This window comes from Mobula birostris, chromosome 11 (genome assembly GCF_030028105.1).
Source record: "Mobula birostris isolate sMobBir1 chromosome 11, sMobBir1.hap1, whole genome shotgun sequence".
NCBI lineage: Eukaryota > Metazoa > Chordata > Chondrichthyes > Myliobatiformes > Myliobatidae > Mobula > Mobula birostris.
Window position 1 is genome coordinate 26,284,930 of NC_092380.1, and position 24,159 is coordinate 26,309,088.

Below are 24,159 nucleotides of genomic sequence, written 5' to 3' on the forward strand. Positions count from 1 at the left end.
AATATAAGGGGCATAATTTTAAGGTGATTGGAATAAAGTACAGTATAGTGTAGGTTTTTACTTTCAGAGTGGTGGGTGCATGGAACACCCTACCAGGGGTGGTGCTAGAGGCAGATACATTAGGGGCATTTAAGAAGCTCTTAGATAGGCACATGGATGATAGAAAAAAGGAGGGCTACATGGGAGGGAAGGTTTAGATTAATCGTGGAGTAGGTTTTGGCCTGTTTGGAGTGAATTTGGCCTGTCCCCTAAAACCCTCACTAATTTTTGTAGATGCACTGTAGAAAGCATTCTTCTAGGGTGCATCGCAACCTGGTATGGAAGTTGTCCTGTCCAAGACCGAAAGAAGCTTCAGAAGATTGTGAACACGGCGCAGCACATCACGCAAACCAATCTTCTGTCCTTGGACTCACTTTACACCGCGTGCTTTCAGAGCAGTGCTGCCAGGATAATTCAGGACATGACCCACCCAGCCAACACACTTTTCGTCCCTCTTCCCTCCAGGAGAAGGCTCAGGAGCTTGAAGACTCATACGGCCAGATTTGGGAACAGCTTCTTTCCAACTGTGATAAGACTGCTGAACGGATCCTGGCCCAGATCTGGGCTGTACCCTCCAAATATCCGGACCCGCCTCTGAGTTTTTTTGCACTACCTTACTTTCCATTTTTCTATTTTCTATTTATGATTTATAATTTAAATCTTTAATATTTACTAATTTTTACTATTTTTAATATTTAATATTTGTAATCCAGGGAGTGGGAAGCGCAGAATCAAATATCGCTGTGATGATTGTACGTTCTAGTATCAATTGTTTGGCGACAATAGAGTATAAAATATAAAAGTATAAACAGTCGGGCCAACATGGTGAACTGAAGGGTCTGTGCTGTTCTGTATTGTTCTATGTTCTAGGACTTTTGTTCTGTTTTCTATGTCCTCTGCATGTTTTATGAAGTCTTCCTGTGCAGAATATGCCTGCAGCATTTGCCGACCAACAAAACAGAAATTTGTTTAGTAAAACAAATACTTTTTCACTCTGGGCTGGAAGGTTACTTTGAATACACCAGTTTCTCTGCAATTCACAGCAGCGAAATTGCTTTAGATCTGTCACTGCCCAGCTCAGAGAGCAGCTGCTTGGCATTTTGTCCCTGAGCCCTGTCTCTAGTAGTAAGTCTTTCAGACAGCAGATTAGAAATAATGAGAAAATAATGGGATGAAGAGTGGTCGTTCAGTCTGTGTCTGTGCACAAACTGCTCCATTATGGTTACTACTCAATGCACTTATTCCCCCAAGAAAAGATGTTTCTTTTTTGCTTTAGAGTTTCCCAGGAGAGGTTTAAGTGTTGAAGAGAGATTGCCATGACATCACCAGTCCCGAAGTCCCAATTCCATACTGCTGGCTGTGTGATTTCGTTGCTTAAGTGCCTACTGCTAGGCTCCTGACACAGACAATCCACTCTTGAGTACTCTCATGGTTAGAGGTTGCCAAGTGGATAGGAGAAAATGTGTAAGAATGTGTTCAAAGTCTCCTTGAAGAAATGCTTCAGGCCCACTTACTCCTCGGATGGCCATCAAGCAGAGGGTAGGTCCCTTGGTCTAGAATGCCTGGGCCAAACCCATCGAACAGAGAATGGTACACCACAGGAACAGGCCCTTCGACCCACTGTCTCTGGGCCAAAACACTGCTGCAAGTTAAACTAAACCCTTCTGCCTGCACATGATCCGTGTCCCTCCATTTCATGCATAATCATGAGTCTGTCTAAAACCTTTTTAAACACCACTGATATTATACCACCATTGGTAGTGTAGGAGGCACTGCCTCCAAAAGGCAACAACCATCCCTACCAATTAAACCATGCCATCTTCTTGCAGCTGCCATTAGGCAGGAAGTACAGAAGCCTGAAGTCCCACACCACCACGTTCAAGAACAGTGACTTTCCCTTCAACCATTTGTTTCCTAGTTTAGTACCACTTTGATCACTTTGCACTAAAATAAAACTTCAAATTTTGTTCTAATTGTGTTCTTTCTTGTAAAAATTGTGTGTAATTTATGTTTAATTTGTGTTTTTCTAATGATTTCTGTTTATCTGATGCTCTGTATGTACTTGTGATGCCACTGCAAATAAGTGTTTCATTGCACCTGCACTTGCACTTGGCAGATGACTTTAACTTCACCGGGTGTAATGACCAACGTTCTCCTGGAGAGGGTGCACTTGGACAATATTAGATGTATCTGCAAAGGGGTTCACCCAGCACTCACCTATAATAAACAGTGTGAACAGACAGGGACAGAGAGAGAAGGAGAGGAGAGGGTGGGAGCAAGAGGGAGAGGGTAAGGGAAGAGTGGTTGGGAGAGGACAGGGGAGAGGGATTGGGGGGAGTTAGAGAGGGGTTGGGAGAGGAGAGGGGGAGTGGGGACAGAGGAGGGGGAAGGAGGGAGGGAGAGGGAGGGATTGAGAGGGCGCGAGGGAAATGGAAAGGGGAGAGGGTTGATATTCATGACATTTCCACCCTGCCATCCACCTTAGACTTCTGTCTGACACATTTGTTCAAATACCCACCATGCTGTGTGCAAAGCGGGTGGAATGTAGCACAGTGGTTGGTGCAATCACTTGTTACCCTTGGGAAGTCAGACAGATTTCCACCTTGACCTCTAGAGTATGTAGTATCTGCACTTGTGGAGCAGTGTACTGGAATCGATTCTTGTTTGCATCTTGCACTTCGACCACGTGACCTTATTTAGAGATGTAACACGGTAACAGGCCCTTCCCACTCAATGAGCCTGCACTGTCCAATTACACCCCTGTGACCAATTAACTTACTGACCTGTACACCTTTGGATTGTGGGAGGAAACCGACAAACTCCTTATGGACAGCGGTGAGAATTGAACACTGGTCGCTGGTGCTGTAATGGAATCGTGCTAACCGCTGCACTGTCGTGCTCAACTGTGTTGGCTGAAGCACCTGATGTGAATGTGGTCAGATTGAATGGTTCTCCGCATGCTCCCACCCCCTGGTTGTACACAATGAGGTGCGGGCTGAGGTGACGAGTTTGGGTGGGTGGCCAGACTGAACGGATTTCTATCCACACAGTGGAGTGCTGACTGCGGTGATGAGTTTGGGTGGTGGGCAACCAGTCTAGAAATAACCAGCACCAGTCACAGTGCATGAAGAACAATAACTTAAGTTTTATTCAACAGATCAAACTTCCGTTCACAAAATAGAGTTCTATCTGCTCACCGCAATCTCTGATCGTTTTAGGGTTCGTGGTACAGTCCTTTCTCTTATTCCTCTTTCAGCTATTTTGTACTGTTGATGTTACCTGCATTTTTGCCTTTTCTTCAATACCGTTACCTTGTAGCTTTCTCTCTTCACTCATTTCACCTCCCGGTCTAACTTCCCCCTTACAAAACAGGCACAACGCTACACAATCATAGAATGAAAATAGAATAACAATATGACCAGATCTGGAATAAAAACAGTTTCCTTGAATATAATCACTGTGCCCAGACCGCCTGAAAAGTAGAGAAACACTTGGCCTTATTCAAGGCTGTTCTGAACACACTGTGATATCCTGGGACAGGTACATGTGTAGGCTCATCAACAACTTGTTTGTGATAATATTTTACAAATAGCCACAAAAAAAACAAACAGCTGTTCAAAGCTTATTCAACTACTGCGTCTCCTAATGGCCCGTGTGTGATATCATGACGCCTTGATGCCCAGGGCGATGTCGACCTCTTCCTCGGGCTGGAGGGTGTGCCACTGTGCGATGGGTCGCCTGGGGTTGGCCAGCATGTCCGACCAGTGTCGAAGCTCAGCGCTGGTTGCATTGCAGCCCACAAAACACTTGCCGATTGCTTCGTTCTTTCCCAGCTTGTCGTAATCCAGAACAGTGATGACCACTTGGACTTTCTGCAAGATACAGATTGTTACTTCTCACCTAAGAAAGGCATGGCATAGTCTGGTAAATTCAGTTCCAGAAACATCCAGTGTCGTCTGACCATCAACCTCATTTATATATTAGGCCCTTTTGTATAGATATGTCCTTAAAACACTGAACAAAGAAATACAACAGAACTAATGAAAAACTACACACTAACAAAGACAGACAAGCAATCAATGTCAGCTTTTGTCTGTGAGTAGTTTTTCATTGATTCTATAGAATTTCTTCATTCTACAGTGAATCCCTGCAAGAAAATGAACTTCAGGGTAGTATATCAAAGTTCGAAGTAATTTTATTATCAAAGTACATATATGTCACCATATTCAACCCTGAAATTTATTTTCTTGCAGGCCTACTCAATAAATCCATAATAGAATCAATGGTTGACCACACTAACTGGGTGACCAATCAACATGCAACATGCAAATCTGTGCAAATGCAAAAAGAAACAAATATCAAGAACATGAGATGAAGAGTCCTTAAAAGTGAGGCCATAGACTGTGGAAGCATTTCAATGATGGGGCAAGTGAAGTTGAGTGAAGTTATCCCCTTTGGTTCAAGAGCCTGATGGTTGATAACTGTTCCTGAACCTGGTGGTGTGGGTCCTGAGGCTCCGCTGCCTTATTCCTGATGGCAGCGGTGAGAAGAAGGAATGACAAGTGATGGGTTAATGGTGACATATACGTACTTTGATAATAAATTTACTTTGAACTTTGAGATGAGATCTGGAGCATCTCACCTGTCCATGCACAGGGGAAGAATGTGCTCCAAATCCTGGGCACAGAGCCATTTACATCATTGGGACCTCCTGTCCCTGTTCATCCCCATCAACACAAGGTACTGTAGCCAGCGACATACACTGAATAGAGGCAGTGATTGCCACTGGAAGACCTTCAAAAGTTGAAAGTTCGAAGTAAATTTATTATAAAGTATGTAGATGTTATCATATGCTATTTTGAGAAATACAACAGAATTTACAAGTAACTGTATATAGACAAAGACTGACAATAGTCAATGTTGGGCAGTAAAGCACTTGACAAAGTCGCTCATGTTCAGCTGATCCAGAAAACTAAGGCACCTGATACCTGCAATAATTTGTTAAACTGGATTCAAAAGGAGCTTGATCATGAAGTTGGGGGTGGAGGGGGTGCGGAATGTGTCTCTGGCTAGAGGTCTGTGACCAGTGGTGTTCCACGGGTTCTGTGCTGGGACTCCTGACATTTGTGATATGTGGTTAAATAATTTGAATGTAAGTGCATCGGGCTGATCAGTAAGTTTATATTTATTGATTGATTGAGATACAGCACAGTATAGGCCCTTCCAGCCCTTCGAGCCACGCTGCCCAGCAACCCCAGAATTAGCCCTAGCCCTCTTACGGGACAATTTACAATGACCAATTAACCTACCAACCGGTATGTCTTTGGACTGTGGGAGGAAACTGGAGCACCCGGAGGAAACCCATGCACTCACGGGGAGAATGTACAAACTCCTGACAGACAGCGGCAGGAAGACATTGTAAACAGTGAGGAAGGTTGTCAAAGCATACAGTGGGATATAGATTAGTTACAGGTTTAGGCCCAAGAAATGGCAAATGGAGTTTGACCTGAACAAGTTTTGATGTGCTGCACTTTGGGAGATGAAGTGTAATGGAAAGTGCACAGAATTCGAGGAGTCTTTAATGTGCAGAGAGACATTCCGGTGCATCTGTAGCTCCCTGAAATGGGCAACGTGAGTAGATAGGGTGATAGGGGGAGAGGGTGGAAACAACACACTGTTTTCATTGGTTACAATAAAAAGTCAGAGGCAATTCAGCCCATTGGCTCCGTGCTTGTTTGTAGGGAAAAAACATCGATTGGTTCCCCTCTCCTCTCTGCATTTCCTGTGCCCACATTCTCTCATGTCACGTCATTCTTTTTTGGTTCTCTGCTACTATCCTGTTTAAGGGGTAATTTCCAGCAGCCAATTAACACACTGCTCATCTCCAGTCTGTGGGAGATACTGGAGCAACTGGAGAGACCCCGCAATGTCTTAGAGACCCCATGCGAGCTCAGAGACCACACACGAACTTGGAGATCCCATATGGGCTGGGACCCCCCCCCCCCCACGTGGTCTCAGAGAGAGAGCAAACTGTGTGGAACTGACTCTGCCACCCACAGCCAATCCTCTATTAATTATTGCACCATGCGTAGCTGTGGGAGTGCTGGTGTATTCACAGGGGTATGTTACTCCTGCAGCCATTGGTATATGAGTTATTACACTGCGCGCAATAGTGGGAGTCCTGGTATCTTCACAGGGGTATGTTACTTCTGCAGCCATTGCTCTCTGAGTTATTCCACCATATGCAGGCTGTGGCAGTCCTGGTGTATTCAGAGTGGCATGTTACTCAGTGTGCAGCAACGGTGCCTGTCCCTTTTCATTCTGAAGATGGTCAGTGTTACTACCACCGGGTAGGAGATGGGGCTGTCTCTGCCTCCAAATACACTGTGATAAATATGCACATTGACAAACTTCTGTAGATGCACAGTGGAGAGTATCCTAACTGGTTGTATCACGGCCTGGTGTGGAATGCCCTGGAACGGAAAATTTACTGAAATTGGTGGATACAGCCCAGTCCATCACAGGCAGTGCACGTCTACAAGGACCCCTGCCACAAGAAAGCAGCATCCCACCATCCACTACTTCTCACTACTACCTTCAAGGAACCCCACCATCCACTACTTCTCACTACTACCTTCAGGTAGGAGGTATGGGAGCCTTAGGTCCCACACCATCAGGTTCAGGAACAGTTATTACCAGCCAACCATCTGACTCCTGAACCGGCGTGGGTAACTTCACTCACCTCAACTCTGAACTAATCTCACTTTCAAAGACTCTACAACCCATCTTCTCAGTATTACTTATTTACGTTTTTATTATTTGCATGATTTGTCTTCTTTTGCACATTGGTTGTTTGTCAGTCTTCGTTATTTATAGTTTTTCGTAAATGCTATTGTACTTCTTTATTTTCTTGTAAATGCCGCAAGAAAATGAATCTCAAGGTGACACATACGTGATGTATATGGTGACATATACATATTTTGATAATAAATTTACTTTGAACTTTGAGTTCTGCTTAATCACTATGTTGCAGGCCAATCTCTCTGAATGCGCATCTGAAGGTTTCCTCTATTCAGTGGGATCACGCACTCTATAATTACACATAATGAGTTTACTCAACAGGAAAAGGGCCTCTCCTGCTGAAATACTACAGTGTTCCTGTTTACTCAATAGGCTGGGGGCTGGGCACTGTACAAACAGTGCAACCCATGTGAGGGCAGATGGATTGCACAGTGTGTTTAATTGTAGAGGGTAACTGTTTACTCAGAAGCATTGTGGAACTATACGACTTTCATGTTCATTCAACAGGATAAAGGTTACTCTGTGCATAATTGTATGGTTTCTGTTAATTCAATAAGTGGGATCCTGCCATCTTCTCACCGCTACCATCAGGTAGGAGGTACAGAAGCCAGAAGTCCCTCATCACCAGGTTCAGGAACAGCTACTTCCCTTTGACCATTCAGCTTAGAACCAATCAGTCACTGCAGTTTATGACCACTTTGCACTACAATGGACTTTGCTATTTAGTGTTCTAATTTTGTACTCTTGTAAAAATTGTGTACAGTTTATCTTTTTCATGTGAATGCTATTATCTGACGCTCTGTGCCTGTGACGCTGCAGCAAGTAAGTTTTTCTCTGCACCTGTTCACACATGGATTTGTGCAGATGGCAATGAACTCGACTCTGACTGACTCTGATGCAGATGGGGATCATTTAATTAAGAGAAAGTAATCTATTTTCCACCTGTTAGTTTTGTGTTCACATGTAACAATTCAGCGGAGTGTTGATGTGCACTACGCCTCCAGTAAACAAGATAAGTGCAACCTTCACTGATGTTTGCCACAAAAAGGTGGCATCCATCATCAAGGATGCCCATCACCCAGGGCATACTCTCTTCTTATTAATACCATCAAGGACAAGGTGCAGGAGCCTGAAGACACACACTCAACACTCTAGGCACAGTTTCTTCTCCTCCGCTAACAGATTTCTGAACCGATAATGAACCACCCCATAAACACTACTTTGCTAGTTTTGCTCTCTTTTTGCACTTATTTAGTTTATAACATAATATATCTTTTTTTTTGTAATTTATAGTTTTTTAAATGTATTACACTGTACTGCTGCCGCCAAACAACAAATTTCAAATGTGTACATGTCAGTGATATTAAACCTGGATCTGATTCTGATTTTGAAAACACGGGAAGCCTTCGTGTTCTGTTGCAGCTGACACTGGTGGACAGGGGAACAGGTTCAGAGCACACGAATGTAGCCAGATCAAATGACCATCATAGGCAAAGGCTGTCAGACACCTCTGAACCATGAGCCAACCGCTCTGAATTAGAGGTAGCTTTGAAAACTGAGATGACAACAGAAATATGATAAATCAGGAAAACAAAGAAATAGTTGGAGAATTTCAAGAATTGTCAAGAAGAAATTCTTTTAAAATGAAAAGACTTTGTACAATGGCTACCATGGAAACATAGTAAGTCGAAAACATTGGTTTCAAAGATTTGTGTTTGCACCGGGACACTTCACAAACACACTTTGTCTCACAGACTTTCCCTGGAAGTTGGACTTGTCAAAGTTCTCAACCTTGTTTGAGCCTTGGTTTACAAAACTGAATCATGGGTTAAGGATGGTGCTGACTAGGGCAGCATTTACCGTCCAGCCCTCATGAACAACAGTATTCCCTCTGGTAGAGATGTTCCTATAGAGCCCTTGGATTTAGAATCAACCATTTCTGTTATGTGAGTCACTTATATTCCAGTTCAACCTGGAAAAGTGTGAAATGATTCATTTTTGAAGGACAAATTTGAAGGCAGAATGCAAAGTTAATGGCAGGATTCTTAGCAGTGTGGAGGAGCAAAGTGATCTTGGTGTCCACTTCCAGAGATCACTCAAAGTTGACATGCAAGTTGATAGAGTTGTTCAGAAGGTGTATGGTGTGTTGGCCCTCATTAGTTGGGGGGTTGCGTTCAAGAGCTGCAAAGTAATGTTGCAGCTCTATAAAACCCTGGTTAGATCACACTTAGAGTATTGTGTTCAGTTCTGGTCACCTCATATAGGAAGAATGTAGAAACTTTAGAGAGGGTGCAGAAAAGATTCACCAGAGTGCTGCCTGGACTAGAGAGCATATCTTATGAGGACAGGTTGTGTGAAATAGGGCTTTTTTCTTTGGAGGGAAGGAGGATGAAAGGTGACTTGATAGGGATATCCAAGATAAAAGGCATAGATTGAATAGAAAGCCAGATACTTTTTTTCCCAGGGTGGAAATGGCTAATACAGGGTACCTAATTTTAAGGTGATTGGAGGAATGTATAGGGGGACGTCAGAGGTAAGTTTTCATACAGGGTGTGGTATGTGTGTGGATCGTGTTGCCTGGGGTGGTGATAGAGGCAGATACAGTAGGGACACTTAAGAGATTCTTAGATAGGCAAATGGATAATAGAAAAATGGAGGGCTGTATGGGAGGGAAGGGTTAGTTTGCACAACATTGTTCGCCAAAGGGCCTGTACATTGCTGTAATGTTCTGTGTTCTATGTTTAAGTCAGGATGGTGTAACTTGGAGGAGAACTGTTGTTGGTGATGTTCCCATGGGCCCATAGCCACTATTCTTCATGGTGGCTGAGTAACCGGTTTGAGAGCTGCTGTTCTCGGCAAAAAGCTGCACTAAGTTTGTGGTGCAGTTTGCAATCACCCTGTACCAGTGACAAAGGGACTAGTACTTTTAGAGTGACTGACAGGATATTTAGTCAAATGGGCTTCCTTGTCTGGAATGGAGTTGAAGTTGTTGAGTGCCTCTCCACACACACCCAGACACCTACACCTGACCTGTGACCTGTAGAAGACGGAGCAGCTCTGGGAAATTGCTGTTGTCGCAAGCTTCTAATCTGCTCTTGTCATTCCAAACTCATGAGTCTGGCACCTTCAGAAATTTACTGCTGGTGGTCCACAGAAACTAGTCTGGCACCTTTAGAAATTTACTGCTGGTGGTCCACAGAAACTAGTCTGGCACCTTTAGAAATTTATTGTTCATGATCCACAGAAAATCCAAACAACAACAACTGCTGCATTCAACTTCCTCTGAGCAGGAGAATTGTTCTGTTTGAACGTTGTCACTTTCTGTCTCTCATTCGGAACCTGAAGCTTCCATAAATCAAGAACCCTGTCAGCTGAAGTCACAGAAGTTGACTGGTGGCGTAATCAGCTACAGGTAAAGATGGATCTTAGGGAATTTTAGATCTTAGTTAGACCTTAGAAGCCTTAATTACCATAGATTCCAAACAAGCTGGACCACAAGAGTTGCTGGACTAAAGAGTTTCGGCTTGTATTTATAAGGCTGACCAAAGTTAGTGGTGATTTCCCCCTTCCTTCACACACGGTGTTGATGGTGGAGGTGTGCTGCTGTTAGATGTTGAGTTTTGGACACCCATTTACTGGAGACAAATTGTGTTCTTGTCTATACCTTGCCGCCTCAGTAAAGTAGCCAACTTAATCAACGACACACCCCACCCTATCTGGACATTCTCCCTTCTCCCCTCTCCCATTGGGTAGAAGATACAGAAGCCTAAAAGCACATAGTACATAAAAGTCTTAGGCGCGTGCGTGCGCACACACACACAAGCGCGTGCACAAACTTTTGCACAGTACTGTAGTAATTTTAAGTATTACACAGTACTCTGCTGAAAAAATAAACAAATTTCGTGACATATATGAGTGATTATAAACCTAATTCTGATATGGGTCTCTGATAGTGGGAAGGGGGCAGGGAGAGGGAAATCATGGTTGGGAAAAGGGGAAAGGAGAGGGCAGGGAGTGGAAAGCACCAGAGAGACATTCAATAAGCCATTTGTTTGGAATCAAATGACCTGGTGTCTCAAAGTTGGGTGTGTTTGCTCCTGTACCACCCTCAACCTCTGGCACTCCTTCTCTGCCCCCTGTCCCACACCCCTCCAAATGGTGCTCCACCCTTACCATTCCCAACATCCTTTCCTTCCACCCCATTTACAAACTCGCTCTCCATTCCACATTGACAAATGCAGTACTGTGCAAAACTCTTACTATATATATGTACCCAGGATTTTTGCACAGTATTGTATCAGCAGCTTCTGTCCTGCTTTTAATAGGGATATTGAATGGACCCCAGTAAGATAAGATGGAATCTTGGCCTCACAATTTACTTTATGATCTTGCACTTTATTGTTTACCTGCACTGTAGCTGTTATGCTTTTATCTGCATTGTTATTGTTTCACCTCATTCTACTATAATACAGTGATTGGACATTGTGATTTGGATTGTGATCTGATCTGTAAGAACAGTATGCAAGACGAGCTTTTCACTCAGTGCGTGTGACAATAATAAACACCAATACCAATAAAAAATTGAACAGGTTTTTCACAAACACGTGCTTGACCATACCTGAATCTGCTCAAAGGGCACTTCAAAGCTGAAAGACTCGTTGTAGTATGGGTTCAAGGTGTTCTTTTTAATAGTCGTCTTCTTCTTCTTCAGCCTCTTGGAATTCTGCATGAGGTGGATTTTCACATATGGATCTAGTATGAACATTAATTCCAGGATTAATGAGTAGATGCAAACTCCTCATTGTGATTTTTATAAATAACTTCGACGTGTAAGTGGAAGGGTGGGTGGTATGTTTTTGGGTTTATGGATAGTGTGGAGGGTTCTCGTAGCCTGTAATGTGATATTGACAGGATGCGGAGCTGGGCTGAGTGGTGGCAGATGCAGTTCAATCCAGAAAAGTACAAAGTGATTCGCTTTGGAAGGTTGAACTTGAAGCCAGAATACAGGGTTAATAGCAGGATTCTTAGCAGTGTGGAGGTAATGCGGGATGGGTTCATGTCCATAGATGCAGATTGATAGGGCTGTTAAAAGGGGATATTATGTGTTGGACTTCATTAGTCAGGGAATTGAATTTAAGAGCCAAGAAGTAATGTTACAACTCCTTAAAACTCTTGTGGTTAGACCACACTTGGAATATCGTGTCTAGCTATGGTTGGCTCATTATATGAAGGATGTGGAAGCTTTAGAGAGGGTGCAGGGAAGATTTTCTTGGATGTTGTCTGGATTAGAGAGCATGTCATCTGAGGATAGGTTGAGTGAGCTAGGGCTTCTCTCTGGAGCAAAGGAGGATGAGAATTGACTTGATAGAGGTGTATAAGATGGCACGAGGCATAAATAGAGTGGATAGCCAATCCCCTTTTCCCAGGATGGCAATGACTACTATGAGAGGGCATAATTTTAAGATGAAAGTATAGGAGAGAAGTTAGAGGTAATTTTTTTACACAGGAAGTGGTGGGTGCATGGAATACCTTGCCAGTGGTGGTGGTAGAGGCAGATACATTAGAATGTTAAAGAAACTCTTAGATAGGCACATGGATGATAGAAAAATGGAGCGCTATGTAGAAGGGAAGGGTTAAATTAACCTTAGAATTGGTTAAAAGGTTGGCACAACATTGTGAGCCAAAGGGCCTGTGCTGTGCTGTACTGTTTGTTGTATTCATATATGAGTGATTTTATACTCAATACAGCCCAGGGGAGAAATGTCTGCTGCTACTCTGATGGCTGCAAGGAGCATCAGCAAAGCAAATCTATAGCACAAAGTCTTTGGACAATACAGCTACTCCCGGGTTCACTACTTCAGGTGAATGGAGCCAAGTACAAACCCCCTTTGCCCAAGAGAACTGCGTCTGAACAGTTCAAAGACTGCAATGCGAGTACATCAGACTTCACAGTCCTGATTATCAAATTATTTGGGGTGTTTGGAGACACAAGACACTGCAGATGCTGGAATCTGGAGAAATACATCAAAATTTGGAGGAACTCAGCGGGTCAGGCAACATCTTTAGAGGAAATTGTAGAATTAATGTTTTGGGCTGAGATCTTTCATCAGTCATTGACTGTCCATTTCCTTCCATAGATACTGCCTGACCTGCTGAGTTCCTCCAGCGCTTCTTGTGTTGCTAATAATGAGAGGGAGTTATTTTTAACTAACTTGGTCCCAAAGAAGAGTGGAAGCAGGGACTCGATAAAATAAATATAATTACTTAAAACCATTGTGGAAAACATTAGCATTGATGCTATTTAGAATGTAAATTTGCAATGAAAATTCAAAGGATATGGAAGAGAAACAGGATGAACAAGAATGATCCTGGGAGAGAAAGTGTTAATATATGAGGAGCGTTTGATGGCTCTGTACTCACTGGAGTTTAGAAGAATGAGGAGGGATTTCCTTGAAACCTATCGAATATTGAAAGGTCTGGATTGAGTGGATGTGGAGAGGATGTTTCCCATGGTGGGGGAGCCTAGGACCAGAGGGCACAACCACAGAATAGAAGGAAATCCCTTTGGAACAGATGAGGAGGAATTTCTTTAACCGGAGGGTGGTGAATCTGTGGAATTCGTTGCCACAGATGGCTGTGGAGGCCAAGTCATTGGGTATTTTTAAGGCAGAGTTTGATAGGTTCTTGATTAGTATGGGGGCCAAGGGCAGGTCAAAGATTATGGTGAGAAGGCAGGAGAATGGGGTTGAGAGACTTGATGTGCAGAATGGCCTAATTCTGTTTCCATGTCTTATGGTCGCATAATAAAAAGAGGGGTGACTCTGTTTAAACTTGAAATATGGTTGTTTTTCAGCGTTATTGATGGTGGTAGGACTGTGTTGAGGTTTGATGGTGGTAGGATGGTTGCTCAATTTTAGCTGAGATTGTAGATGCTGGGGTTGCTGCAACCATGAGCGGAAGGGAAGGGCAACTGGTCACAATCCTGGTAAAGGGGTGGTGAAAGATAATACCATCATGGGCTTCAAACAGAAACTAGAAACATGCTCCTATTACTACAGTCAGGGGAATGGGATCACAGTCAGGGATGGGCTAAGCAGCCTCATGTTATGCGATAGCATTTCTTTGAGTCTGTCCCCAGGAAGGAATGCTATTTCCTAATTAATGTCACTGGCAGGTTTGGAGTTAAGTGCACACATCTGTGCTGTGGATAAACATCAGCCCACCTCGGCCTTGCTCCCTGGAATCCTCCTAATCCTCACTGTGAAACCTTTCTCAAAGCCCAGCTCTTAGACCACCTCCTTTCAGCTATTATTCAACATCTGTTCTCTTCTACCTTGGGATATTTTATGATGTAAACATCATTAAACAAATGCAAGTCAGTATAATGGTAACTAGAAGGTTGAAATAATTCCTGTGCTTCCTTGTTTTGGGGAATGGCAGCTGCAAGAATTGATCAGCTTGGAGAGATTGGTGGGTGATTGGGGACCTTCACTAGAAACTTAGGATTTTTCTAAACTCGATGCTTCATAGACTAACTGTGCAGAGTATTACAGGACATATTGAGGATGTAATTTGGTTGAATGTAATTTCTTGTCCAACCTACTTTTATAGTTGTATAAATATTGATGGAATCTAAATATTTTAACTTTAAATTGGATTTTACATATGCCAAGCTGTTCACTTTGCTGAGACAAAACAATATAAAGCATTGTGTTGGACATCAGCAATTAAAGGGAGATATATTCCTGAAACATCTGACTAGCCATGGGAAAACATGTCATTTCGATCAAGCCTAACTCGTATGTCCGCACGTCCATTCCGCCTGACAATCCATCCTTATTCTGTGAATCTCCTGGAAAGCAAAACTTCCCGGTGGCTCAACATTTGAATTCAGGTTCCCATTCCTGTTTTAACTTGTCGGTCCATGGTCTCCTCATTTGCCATAATGAGGCCAACCTCAGGGCGGAGGGGCAACACCTGTCTAGGTAGTTTCCAACCTGATGGCATGAATATCAAATTCTCCTTCTGGTTAAAAAAAATTCCCTCCTCCTCCACTCGTCTTCTATTCACCACTCTGGCCTCTCACCTCTTCTCACCTGCCTATCATCTTCCCCAGGGCCCTTCCTCCTCTCCTTTCTCCTATGGTCCATTCTCCTTTCCTGTCAGATTCCTTCTCCAGCCCTTTACCTTTCCCATCCACCTTCCCCTCCCTCTATCTTTTTCATTCTCATGTCTTCCCTCTTCCTTTCCAGTCCTGAAGAAGGTTCTCGGCCTGAAACATTGAATATTTGTTCATTTCTATGGATGCTGCTTGACCTGCTAAGTCATAACATTTTGTGTATGTTGACCTGGTCTCTGACCTGCTTTCATAGCCATAGTGTTGAGTGGCTTCCCTAGCCTGTAACTGCAGGATCAAGATACAAAATACTGGAGGATCTCAGTAGGTCAGGCAACAACTAGGAGGGAAATGGATAGTTAACATTTCAGGCTGGCTGACACTCTTCATCGAGTCCACATGAAGAGTCTTGACTCAGATTGTTAACCGTCTCTCATCACAGATGTTGCCTGACACACTGAGTTCCTCCAGCATATCACTCAGTGATTCCAGTTTCTGCAGCTGCTGGTGTCTCCAGGATGATGAAAATGGGAGATTTGGAGACTGAATTAGTGTGGAGGTAATGAGTCTCTCACTGAGAACTCATCCCCTTTCTCAGAAAGGATGTGTTGTCATTGGAGAGGGTCCAGAGGAGGTTCATGAGGATGATTCCAGGAATGAAGGGGGTTTACATATGGGGAGTATTTGGCAGTTTTGGGCCTGTACTCACTGGAATTTCGAAGAATGTGTGGGGATCTCATTCAAACCTATTGAATGTTGAAAGGACTAGATAGGGTGGGTATGGAGAGGATGTTTCCTGTGGTGGGGATATCCAGAATTAGAGGGAACAGCCTCAGAATTGAGGGGTGACCTTTTAGAATAGAGGTAAGGAGGAATTTTTTTAGCCAGAGAGTAGTGAATCTGGAATGCTGTGCCACAGACTGCGGTGGAGGCTAAGTATGTGGGCACATTTAAGGCGGAAGTTGATAGTTTCCTGATCGGTCAGGGCATCAAAGGATGTGGCGAGAAGTAATGAATCTCAGGTGTATAGGATTGAGTGGGATCTTGGATCAGCCATGATGGAATGGCAGAGCAGATTCAATGGGCTGATTGGCCTAATTCTGCTCCTGTGTCTTATGGTTTTACTTTCACCCTGAAATCCGTGTTCAGCTCTTACCTGACAGTCCACCAACATCCATCTTCTTCAGGTTTTTGGCTTCCAGCACAATGACAGTGAGCTTGCCTGCAGTCGGAACGTAGCGAAGTGAGAAGCAGATATCGCCCAGTTTCTCTTGCTTTAACAAGAGACAAAAATGTTGGTGACTTTCTCATAAAAAGCAGAACAAGCAATACGTGGTCACAATGATGAATGAATTATGCCGGACTTATTCTAGTCTATTTTGGTTGGTCTTTGGTTGACGCCTTTCTCTGACATCAAAATATTTTTCTCCGCTGACCAAAGAACTGGTGGATGGAAGTAGAAATATTTCCATTTCAGATTTATTCATCACATGTACATCGAAACATACAGCTAAATGCATCGCTTGTGTTAACAGCCAGCTAAGATGTGCTGAGGCTATCCTGTAAGTGTCGCCATACGTTCTGGCGCCAATATCGTAGTTATTAATTGGTTGCTTTGAGAGTGCTCCCCTCGGCTGGGGTAACGGTGTCTATGGCCAGACCAATGCCCACAACACCGAGACCCACATCACAGGCAGACAGCCCAATGCCAAGCTCCTGAGCCAGTCTTGGTTGGAGATGTCTGTGCTAGAGAGAGGAAAAGAGCTGAGGGTGTGCTCAAAGAAAAAAAGTACACCATCTCCTCTGATTCTTGGGGATCTCTGGCTTGTTAGGGTTCATTCAGAAGATATATTCTGGGTAGCATAATTATGGATTAACGAAAATGAGAACCAGTCTTCAGGAAATAAAAGCTGTTCACAATTTAACTTCCAACTGATATTTTGTGGCTAGTGAATCCAATCATTCTGATTCTGTCTCACTGAAACTACATAGGGGAAAATGGTAGAAGAATGTCTGACTATTAGCCTTTTGTTAAAGGTGTATCTGTTCCACTTAAGTAACAATTCAGATCAGAATCTGTCTTGTCACTTAACTTTCTGTTTAGTTGTATATTCATGGAGCCATCCATCAACACTATAACAGAAGGGGTGTATTTTGGACGTCAGGAGATTGTACTGAGGCTTTTGGAACAGACAACAATATTGAATATTCAGAGGTTCTACTAGTTAGGATGTGCTACTATTGTACATAAGTAATTCTGTAAATTTACCTGACCCCGACCATATTCAAAATTGGGTGGCAGGGTGAAGGTACATCTCTACCAAAAAAGGTGTAAGGCACTCCTTCCCTCCACTAGCTTGTAGGTCTTTTGGACAAGGTGTAGCACCTGCTTAACCCCCTGATCAGGTCACGTGGAGCCATGGGAGCAGGTGTTAGATGGTTGTATGAGCAGCTGGTGCATATCACAAGTCCTGGTTATGAGATCACTGACGCCAAACAGACAATCTCTGAAGAGTATTGATAATGGCTGGGGTTGCCTGTCTTGTAAAGAGACTGCCCAGAGGAAGGCAATGGCAAATCACTTCTGTAGAAAAAATTTGCCAAGAACAATAATGGTCAAGACCATCAATGCCCACGTCATATGACATGGCACCTAATGAATGAATGATTTTCAAAATGTTAAGGTTAAGTAGGTGATTACAGTGATTGAAACTGGTTTATTTTCTTTGTATTGACGAAGTATAGACACTGTGTCAGGAGGGTAAGACTCCCTTGAATTCCCCTGGACTTGGTCTCTACTGGAGATTTGCTGGGCCAATAAAGACTTTTATATTCCCACTTACAACAGGCCCTTGAGAAGGGACCATCAATATGACATTGATAACTTCAGGTTCATGCATTGGGAGACCAGAAATGCTGTGTGAATGGCAGGTGGAACACACAGCACCTGATAAACCATCACCCGCTTGCCCCGTCAGGAATCTCCAGGTCCAGTCACATCAGTACATCTGGCAAGTCTGGGATTGGAATTGAAAGGGTCTGCAACAATATAATACAGTTCTTCTACACAAGAGAGTTAGGGAAGGAGTCTGAAGACACACCCAACATTTAGGAATAGCCTGTTCCCCTCCGCCATTCAATGAAACCTATGAAATATGGTACAAGAGGTAAGGTGGTAGAGTCTAGGAATAGAGGGCAGAGCCTCAGCACACAAGGATATTCTTTTAGAACAGGGATGAGAGATAAATTCTTGAACTAGAGGCTGGTGAGTCTGTGAAATTCATCATCACAGACAACTGTGGAGGGCAAGTCATTGGGTATATTTAAAGCAGAGGTTCATGGGTTCTTGAATAGTAAGGGCATCAAAGGTGAGATTGAGAGGGATAATAAATCAGCCATAATGGAAAGGCAGAGCATGTGAAAGGCTGAAAGGAGAAGAATTAAGCCAATGTCTTTAAGTCTATCAGATTTTTGAATGGACAATGACCCAAAAACAAAAACTCACTATCATTGCTCTCTTTTTGCACTACAAGATGATACGACTACCAGGCTACCCCTCAGCGGCATGCAGTTATCTCCATACCTCCTCCTTCTCAGCTGACTCAAGGTCTCTCCATTCCTCAATCACATGAGCCAGGTCAATGCTGCTCATTGGAATCCGGATTTCACCAATGGCATCGTGCTTCGAAAACCGGTCAAAGTCGTACACGGCCATGACAAGGATTTTACCTCCCAGCTCTGAGTAAGGAACCTGGAACAGAAAGTCAGGTGTGAACTGAAGCAGCAGGCACATGTGTTACAGGGAAATACTAAGACAGTGACTCAAATTCTCCCTCTTTGAGTAGCCACCTATGTGCATATACTGGGACAGCTCATACTCACCTGGGGCTGATAAATCCACCACAGTTCAGTTCAACCTACACTGAGATCCCAGGGCATTACAACATTGAGATCAGTGACACACTGGAGGCTCGGTGTCAGTCAGCATTGAAAATCTATTGCATAGCAAACAAGATCAGTTTACTCAGAAAACAAAACATTCAGAGTTGAACTCCAGTGAAAGCAGGGTAATTTCTCCAGGAAACTGCAAAGGGATGGTCATCTCCCATAAATTCGGAGCAAAAATGAACCTCAGTGATTTTCAACAGTGTAAGCACCAAACCGGATTAACAAGCAATTAGCCAATCCTCTCCTTTATACAGAGATTGACCTGATCTATTCATTGTCATAAAAGTTTGTCTTTATTGCATCAGTGTTGTATCAAATTAAAATGCAGTGCAACAGAGTGATACAGCACCCTTCGGCCCAACCAGTCAAATAACAGTTCAGCACAGACTAGATGGGCCAAAGAGCCCGTCGTGTTCTATGACTCTGTGGTCAAGTTGCAGACCTGAGCCAGTATTTGATCCATATCCCTCTAAATCAGGGGTTCCCAACCTGGGGCCCACAAACCCCTGGATCAGTGGTAGGGGTCCATGGCATATCAAAGGTTGGGAACCCCAGCTCTGAACCTTTCTGATCCATGTAACTGTCTAATTGCCTTTTCAATGTTGTGATTGTATCCAAATCAACCGCTTCTTCTGGCAGCTTATTTCATATACGCACTATAGTCCTGCCATTTAAAGGTCCTCTTTAAAACTTTCCCCTCTCACCTTCATCCTACATTCTCTCAGTTTAGTCTCCCCTACCCTGGGAAAAAGACTTTAACTATTCACCTCACTTACACCTGGTGTTATTTGTTAGGTCACTCTCAGCCTAGTATACACCAGGGAGAAAGGTCCCAGCCCACTCCGGAACATGACCTCTTTTCGTTACTACGATTAGGGAGGAGGCACAGGAGCCTGGAGACCCACATTCAACATCTTTCTCCTCGCCGCCATCAGAGGTGGATGGGTGAATGGTCACAGTCTTTTTCCCGGGGGGAGGGGAGTCTGCTGGCGGCAGGGTGGAGATATGTCCCTATCAAAGGAGGTGTAAGGTGCTCCTTCCCTCCACTCACCTGTCTCGTAAAGACACTGCCCAGAAGAAGGCAATGGCAAACCACTTCTGTAGAAAAATTTGGCAAGAACAATCATGGTCATGGAAAAAATGACTGAACAAAAGAATGAGGTGAATCTAAAATTTGAGGACGGAGATTTAAGTGAAAAGGGAAAGATTTAAAATGGACCTGAGGGGCAATTTTTTCACACAGAGGGTGATGGGTGTAGGGAAGGAGCTGCCAGATGAAGCTGTAGAGAATCAGGGTCATGAAATTTGTTAACTTCGCAGTAGCGGTTTAATGCAACGCATAAGATACAAGAAAAAGAAAAAAATAATAAAATAATAATAATAAGTAAATCAATTACAGTATACATACATTGAATAGATTAAAAATTGTGCAAAAACAGACATAATATATTAAAAAAAAGTGAGGTAGTGTTCATGGGTTCAATGTCCATTTAAGAATTGGATGGCACAGGGGAAGAAGGTGAGTGTGTGCCTTCAGGCTTCTGTACCTCCTACCTGATTGAAACAGTGAGAAAAGGACATGCCCTGGGTGCAATGTTTACAAGACTTTTGGAGAGGTACGTAGATCGGAAAGGTTTAAATGGCTATGTTCCAAATGTGGGCAAAAGGAATTAGCTCAGATAGACATCTTGTTTGGCATGAAGGATTTGGGCCAAAGGACCTGCTTCTGTGCGGTATGATTCTCTGACTCTATAGGGTACAATTCCTAAAGAAACACAAAACTGGTGGCCTGGGAGCCTGTAGTAAGAATCCTAAAATATTGGCCAGAGAGCACAAGGAACAATGTATGATGTGCCAGGGAAGGATGGCCTGGGTGCTGGGTGACCAAAGTATTGTACCTGAGCCTGTAGTGCCCGAGGCAATGGTCATGTGAAGGGTTGACCCGGACAAAGGATCGACCCAGGTAGGGGTGGAGAGAAGTGACCAGGGTATAAAAGAATGAACACACCAGTGGTGAGGTCTCTTGCATTTGGGATCATGGCAGGTTAGGTTGCAACTGACACTGTGGGCTGATCGGAACATGGCACTGCAGTTAAACAGGCTCAGGCACTTCTGAGAAAAGTACCACTTGTTGTAACTTAGCAATAGAGTGTGTTGTGTGCAGCGTGTGTGCAAGGCTTATTTTATCCGATCTGCAAACAGTCCTTAACATTGACCACAACCGAGTCCGAATCAGAGATTGGAGGTTGGAGGTCCATTATCTGCAAATTTGAGAGTCCGGGGTCAAGGAATGGAGACTCAGAGGTGGCCTGTCTTGGGGTTGAGGGTGGGAAAGAGGCTTGTTTTGCTGTTGTTGTCTTGTTTTGTTTTGTTGTTGTTCCTGCTTGTGATGTTCTGTGTTGTGTTCTGCTGAACACTGTGGACATGCTATATAGGCACCAGAACGTGTGGTGAAACTTGCAGGCTGCCCCCAGCACTTCCTTGGGTTGTACTCAATGCACTTCACTGTCTGTTTCAAAGTTCAAAGTACATTTGCTATCAAAGTATGTATACCATGTACAACCTTGAGATCCACCTTCTCGCAGGCAGCCACAAAACAAAGAAACAATAGAATTTATGAAAACTCCCGCACCACAAGGACAAACATTCAGTGGGCGGAAAAGAAAGAATGAATCATGCAGACAAAGAATCCACAGGACATGGACTGCAGAGTCCCCAAAAGTAAGTCCACAATCTCAGAGCCAGTTCAGTGCTATAGCCTGTCCCGGAGCCCGATGGCTGCAGGCCGCAGCTGCAGTCAGTTCAGCGCTGAGGTGAGTGAAGCCTCAATGAGTAATGAGCTGAACACCAGTTTGTTCTTCGCCCTCAGCATCGACGCCTTGAACTTTTTAATCTGGCTCGGCGCTTAAATCGGTTAAGCACCAGTTCACTATCTGCTCTCGGGCCCGGGTCCCACTGCTTCAATCCAGCCTGAAGTTTCAGTCCAGTCCCAAGTCTGCTTCAGCAATGGCTGCTGCAGCCGTACCTGCATAGTCGAGAGTCCACTTTGGCAAATCCTTCAGGGTACCACTAAAACGCCAGATTGTACTGATGGTTCAAAAGCACAGCTTCAGAAAGGAAATTACAAACTGCGGATTGCAGTTATCGTAGTCCAGAAAACGGTATATTTAGTAGAATTGTTAGCTGCCTGCAAAGCATCGCCGTGTCTTGCCAGCACCATCTTTATCGATGCACATATGATAAATAACTCTGAATATTACAAATGCCACGTATATTAGCACCAACTTATCATGCGGAGAATGGGTCATGGACAGAAACAGAAAATACAGGAAGAACTCAGCCAGTCAGGCAGCATCTGTGGAAAGAGAAACGAGTCCATATTTTGGGTCAGGGACCCTCTCTCTCAGCCCACATCCCCATGACTAATCTGACATTGTACAGTGCAACAGTATGTGGAAAGAGCGGGAAGCTGAATTCTCTGCAATAAACTTGAATCAGTAACTTCAACCCCGTATCCTGACAGCAGCACTTACGTAAATATCTCATGTCAGTCTACTAAGCAAATAGAAAGAAAAACATAATTCAAATATTTTCCTTGTTGCGAACTATGTATGCTTAGTGAGTTCTTAATCTGCAGAGACCTGTTGTAGTGTACAAAGCGACGTGTGTGAGGCAGCCGTGTGTGCGTTACTCCACAATTTCTCAAAGACTCTTTTGTACACAGCGTCAGTAGTCAAGGGGATAGTTAGTCGCATGACACAGTCCTTAAAGGGTTGACAAATTTACAACTAATATTACACAAAGTATACCCCTTCCCCTGGTCACGGTGATCTGAGAGAGGTAGATTAAATCTTTGACAGGGCCCACTGACAGTAAGTATGGGGCTCCCCAGGGTGAGGCAGCCCAATATCTGATCCCAGCAACTGGGTCATTCCTGAGAACAACTCTTCAATCATTTACTTTTGGCCAGCGGTCAGACCTGAATCTGCCCGGGAAGAGCAGATCCAGGTGGGAATCTCCCCGACTAGATGGTCAACATTTTAATTCATAGGTCTCATAGTTGGGGCTGTCCAATGGATGAGCCCCTTCTGTGCTGTTATACCAAAAAGCCCAAACGACCTGGAACTACTCTCCAGAGTTGTGGTGGGGAATAGACTGCGACCCGTCTGCTGCTGGACAGTTTGGAGAGATATGAGTTAGAAAGTCTCGCTGCTCCCAGGCTCTGTGCTCTAGAGTTTTGTCTCAGGGACTCGATGGACCAAATGGCCTAATTCTGCTCCTATATCTTATTAGTCTTATGGATGCACAGTACATAGCATCAGAGAGGGACTGACAGAAGGGTGGATCACCCAACATCTGTTTCTGCATATCTCTGCAAATTCTCTGCACACTTTCCACTCACTCTCCTTCCCTATAGAAAATAAGCCAATAAGATATAGGAGCAGAATTAGACCATTTGGCCCATCGAGTCTGCTCTACCATGCCATCATGGCTGATTTACTATTCTTCTCAACCCCATTCTCCTGCCTTATCCTCGTAATCTTTGACACCCTTACTAATCAAGAACATATGGTGTCATTATACACCAGTCAATGAAAGTGGGCATGCAGGTACAGCAGGCGGTGAAAAAGGCGAATGGTATGCTGGCATTTGTAGCAAGAGGATTTGAGTACAGGAGCAGGGAGGTACTACTGCAGTTGTAGGAGGCCTTGGTGAGACCACACCTGGAGTATTGTGTGCAGTTTTGGTCCCCTAATCTGAGGAAAGACATCCTTGCCATAGAGGGAGTACAAAGAAGGTTCACCAGATTGCTTCCTGGGATGGCAGGACTTTCATATGAAGAAAGACTGGATGAACTGGGCTTGTACTCGTTGGAATTTAGAAGATTAAAGGGGGATCTGATTGAAACGTATAAAATCCTAAAGGGATTGGACAGGCTAGATGCAGGAAGATTGTTCCCGATATTGGGGAAGTCCAGAACAAGGGGTCACAGTTTGAGGATAAAGGGGAAGCCTTTTAGGACCGAGATTAGGAAAAACTTCTTCACACGGAGAGTGGTGAATCTGTGGAATTCTCTGCCACAGGAAACAGTTGAGGCCAGTTCATTGGCTATATTTAAGAGGGAGTTAGATATGGCCCTTGTGGCTACAGGGATCAGGGGGTATGGAGGGAAGGCTGGGGCGGGGTTCTGAGTTGGATGATCAGCCATGATCATAATAAATGGCGGTGCAGGCTCGAAGGGCCGAATGGCCTAC

At 43.9% G+C, this 24,159-nt stretch overlaps 1 protein-coding gene across 4 annotated transcripts in view; it reads right to left on the bottom strand.

The window, feature by feature from the left end:
* Positions 1-3,164: 3,164 nt before the first annotated feature.
* Positions 3,165-24,159, bottom strand: part of LOC140204950 (synaptotagmin-A-like) — a 139,486-nt gene continuing 118,491 nt past the window's right edge. For all 4 annotated transcript variants that reach the window (XM_072271950.1, XM_072271951.1, XM_072271952.1 and 1 more), the window contains exons 6-9: positions 18,540-18,707; positions 16,113-16,230; positions 11,459-11,592; positions 3,165-3,911 (exon numbers count right to left, since the gene is read on the bottom strand). In XM_072271950.1, coding sequence (XP_072128051.1) covers positions 3,702-3,911; positions 11,459-11,592; positions 16,113-16,230; positions 18,540-18,707 — 630 coding nt within the window. In that variant the 3' untranslated portion in view covers positions 3,165-3,701. The remainder of the gene's footprint in view (positions 3,912-11,458; positions 11,593-16,112; positions 16,231-18,539; positions 18,708-24,159) is intronic.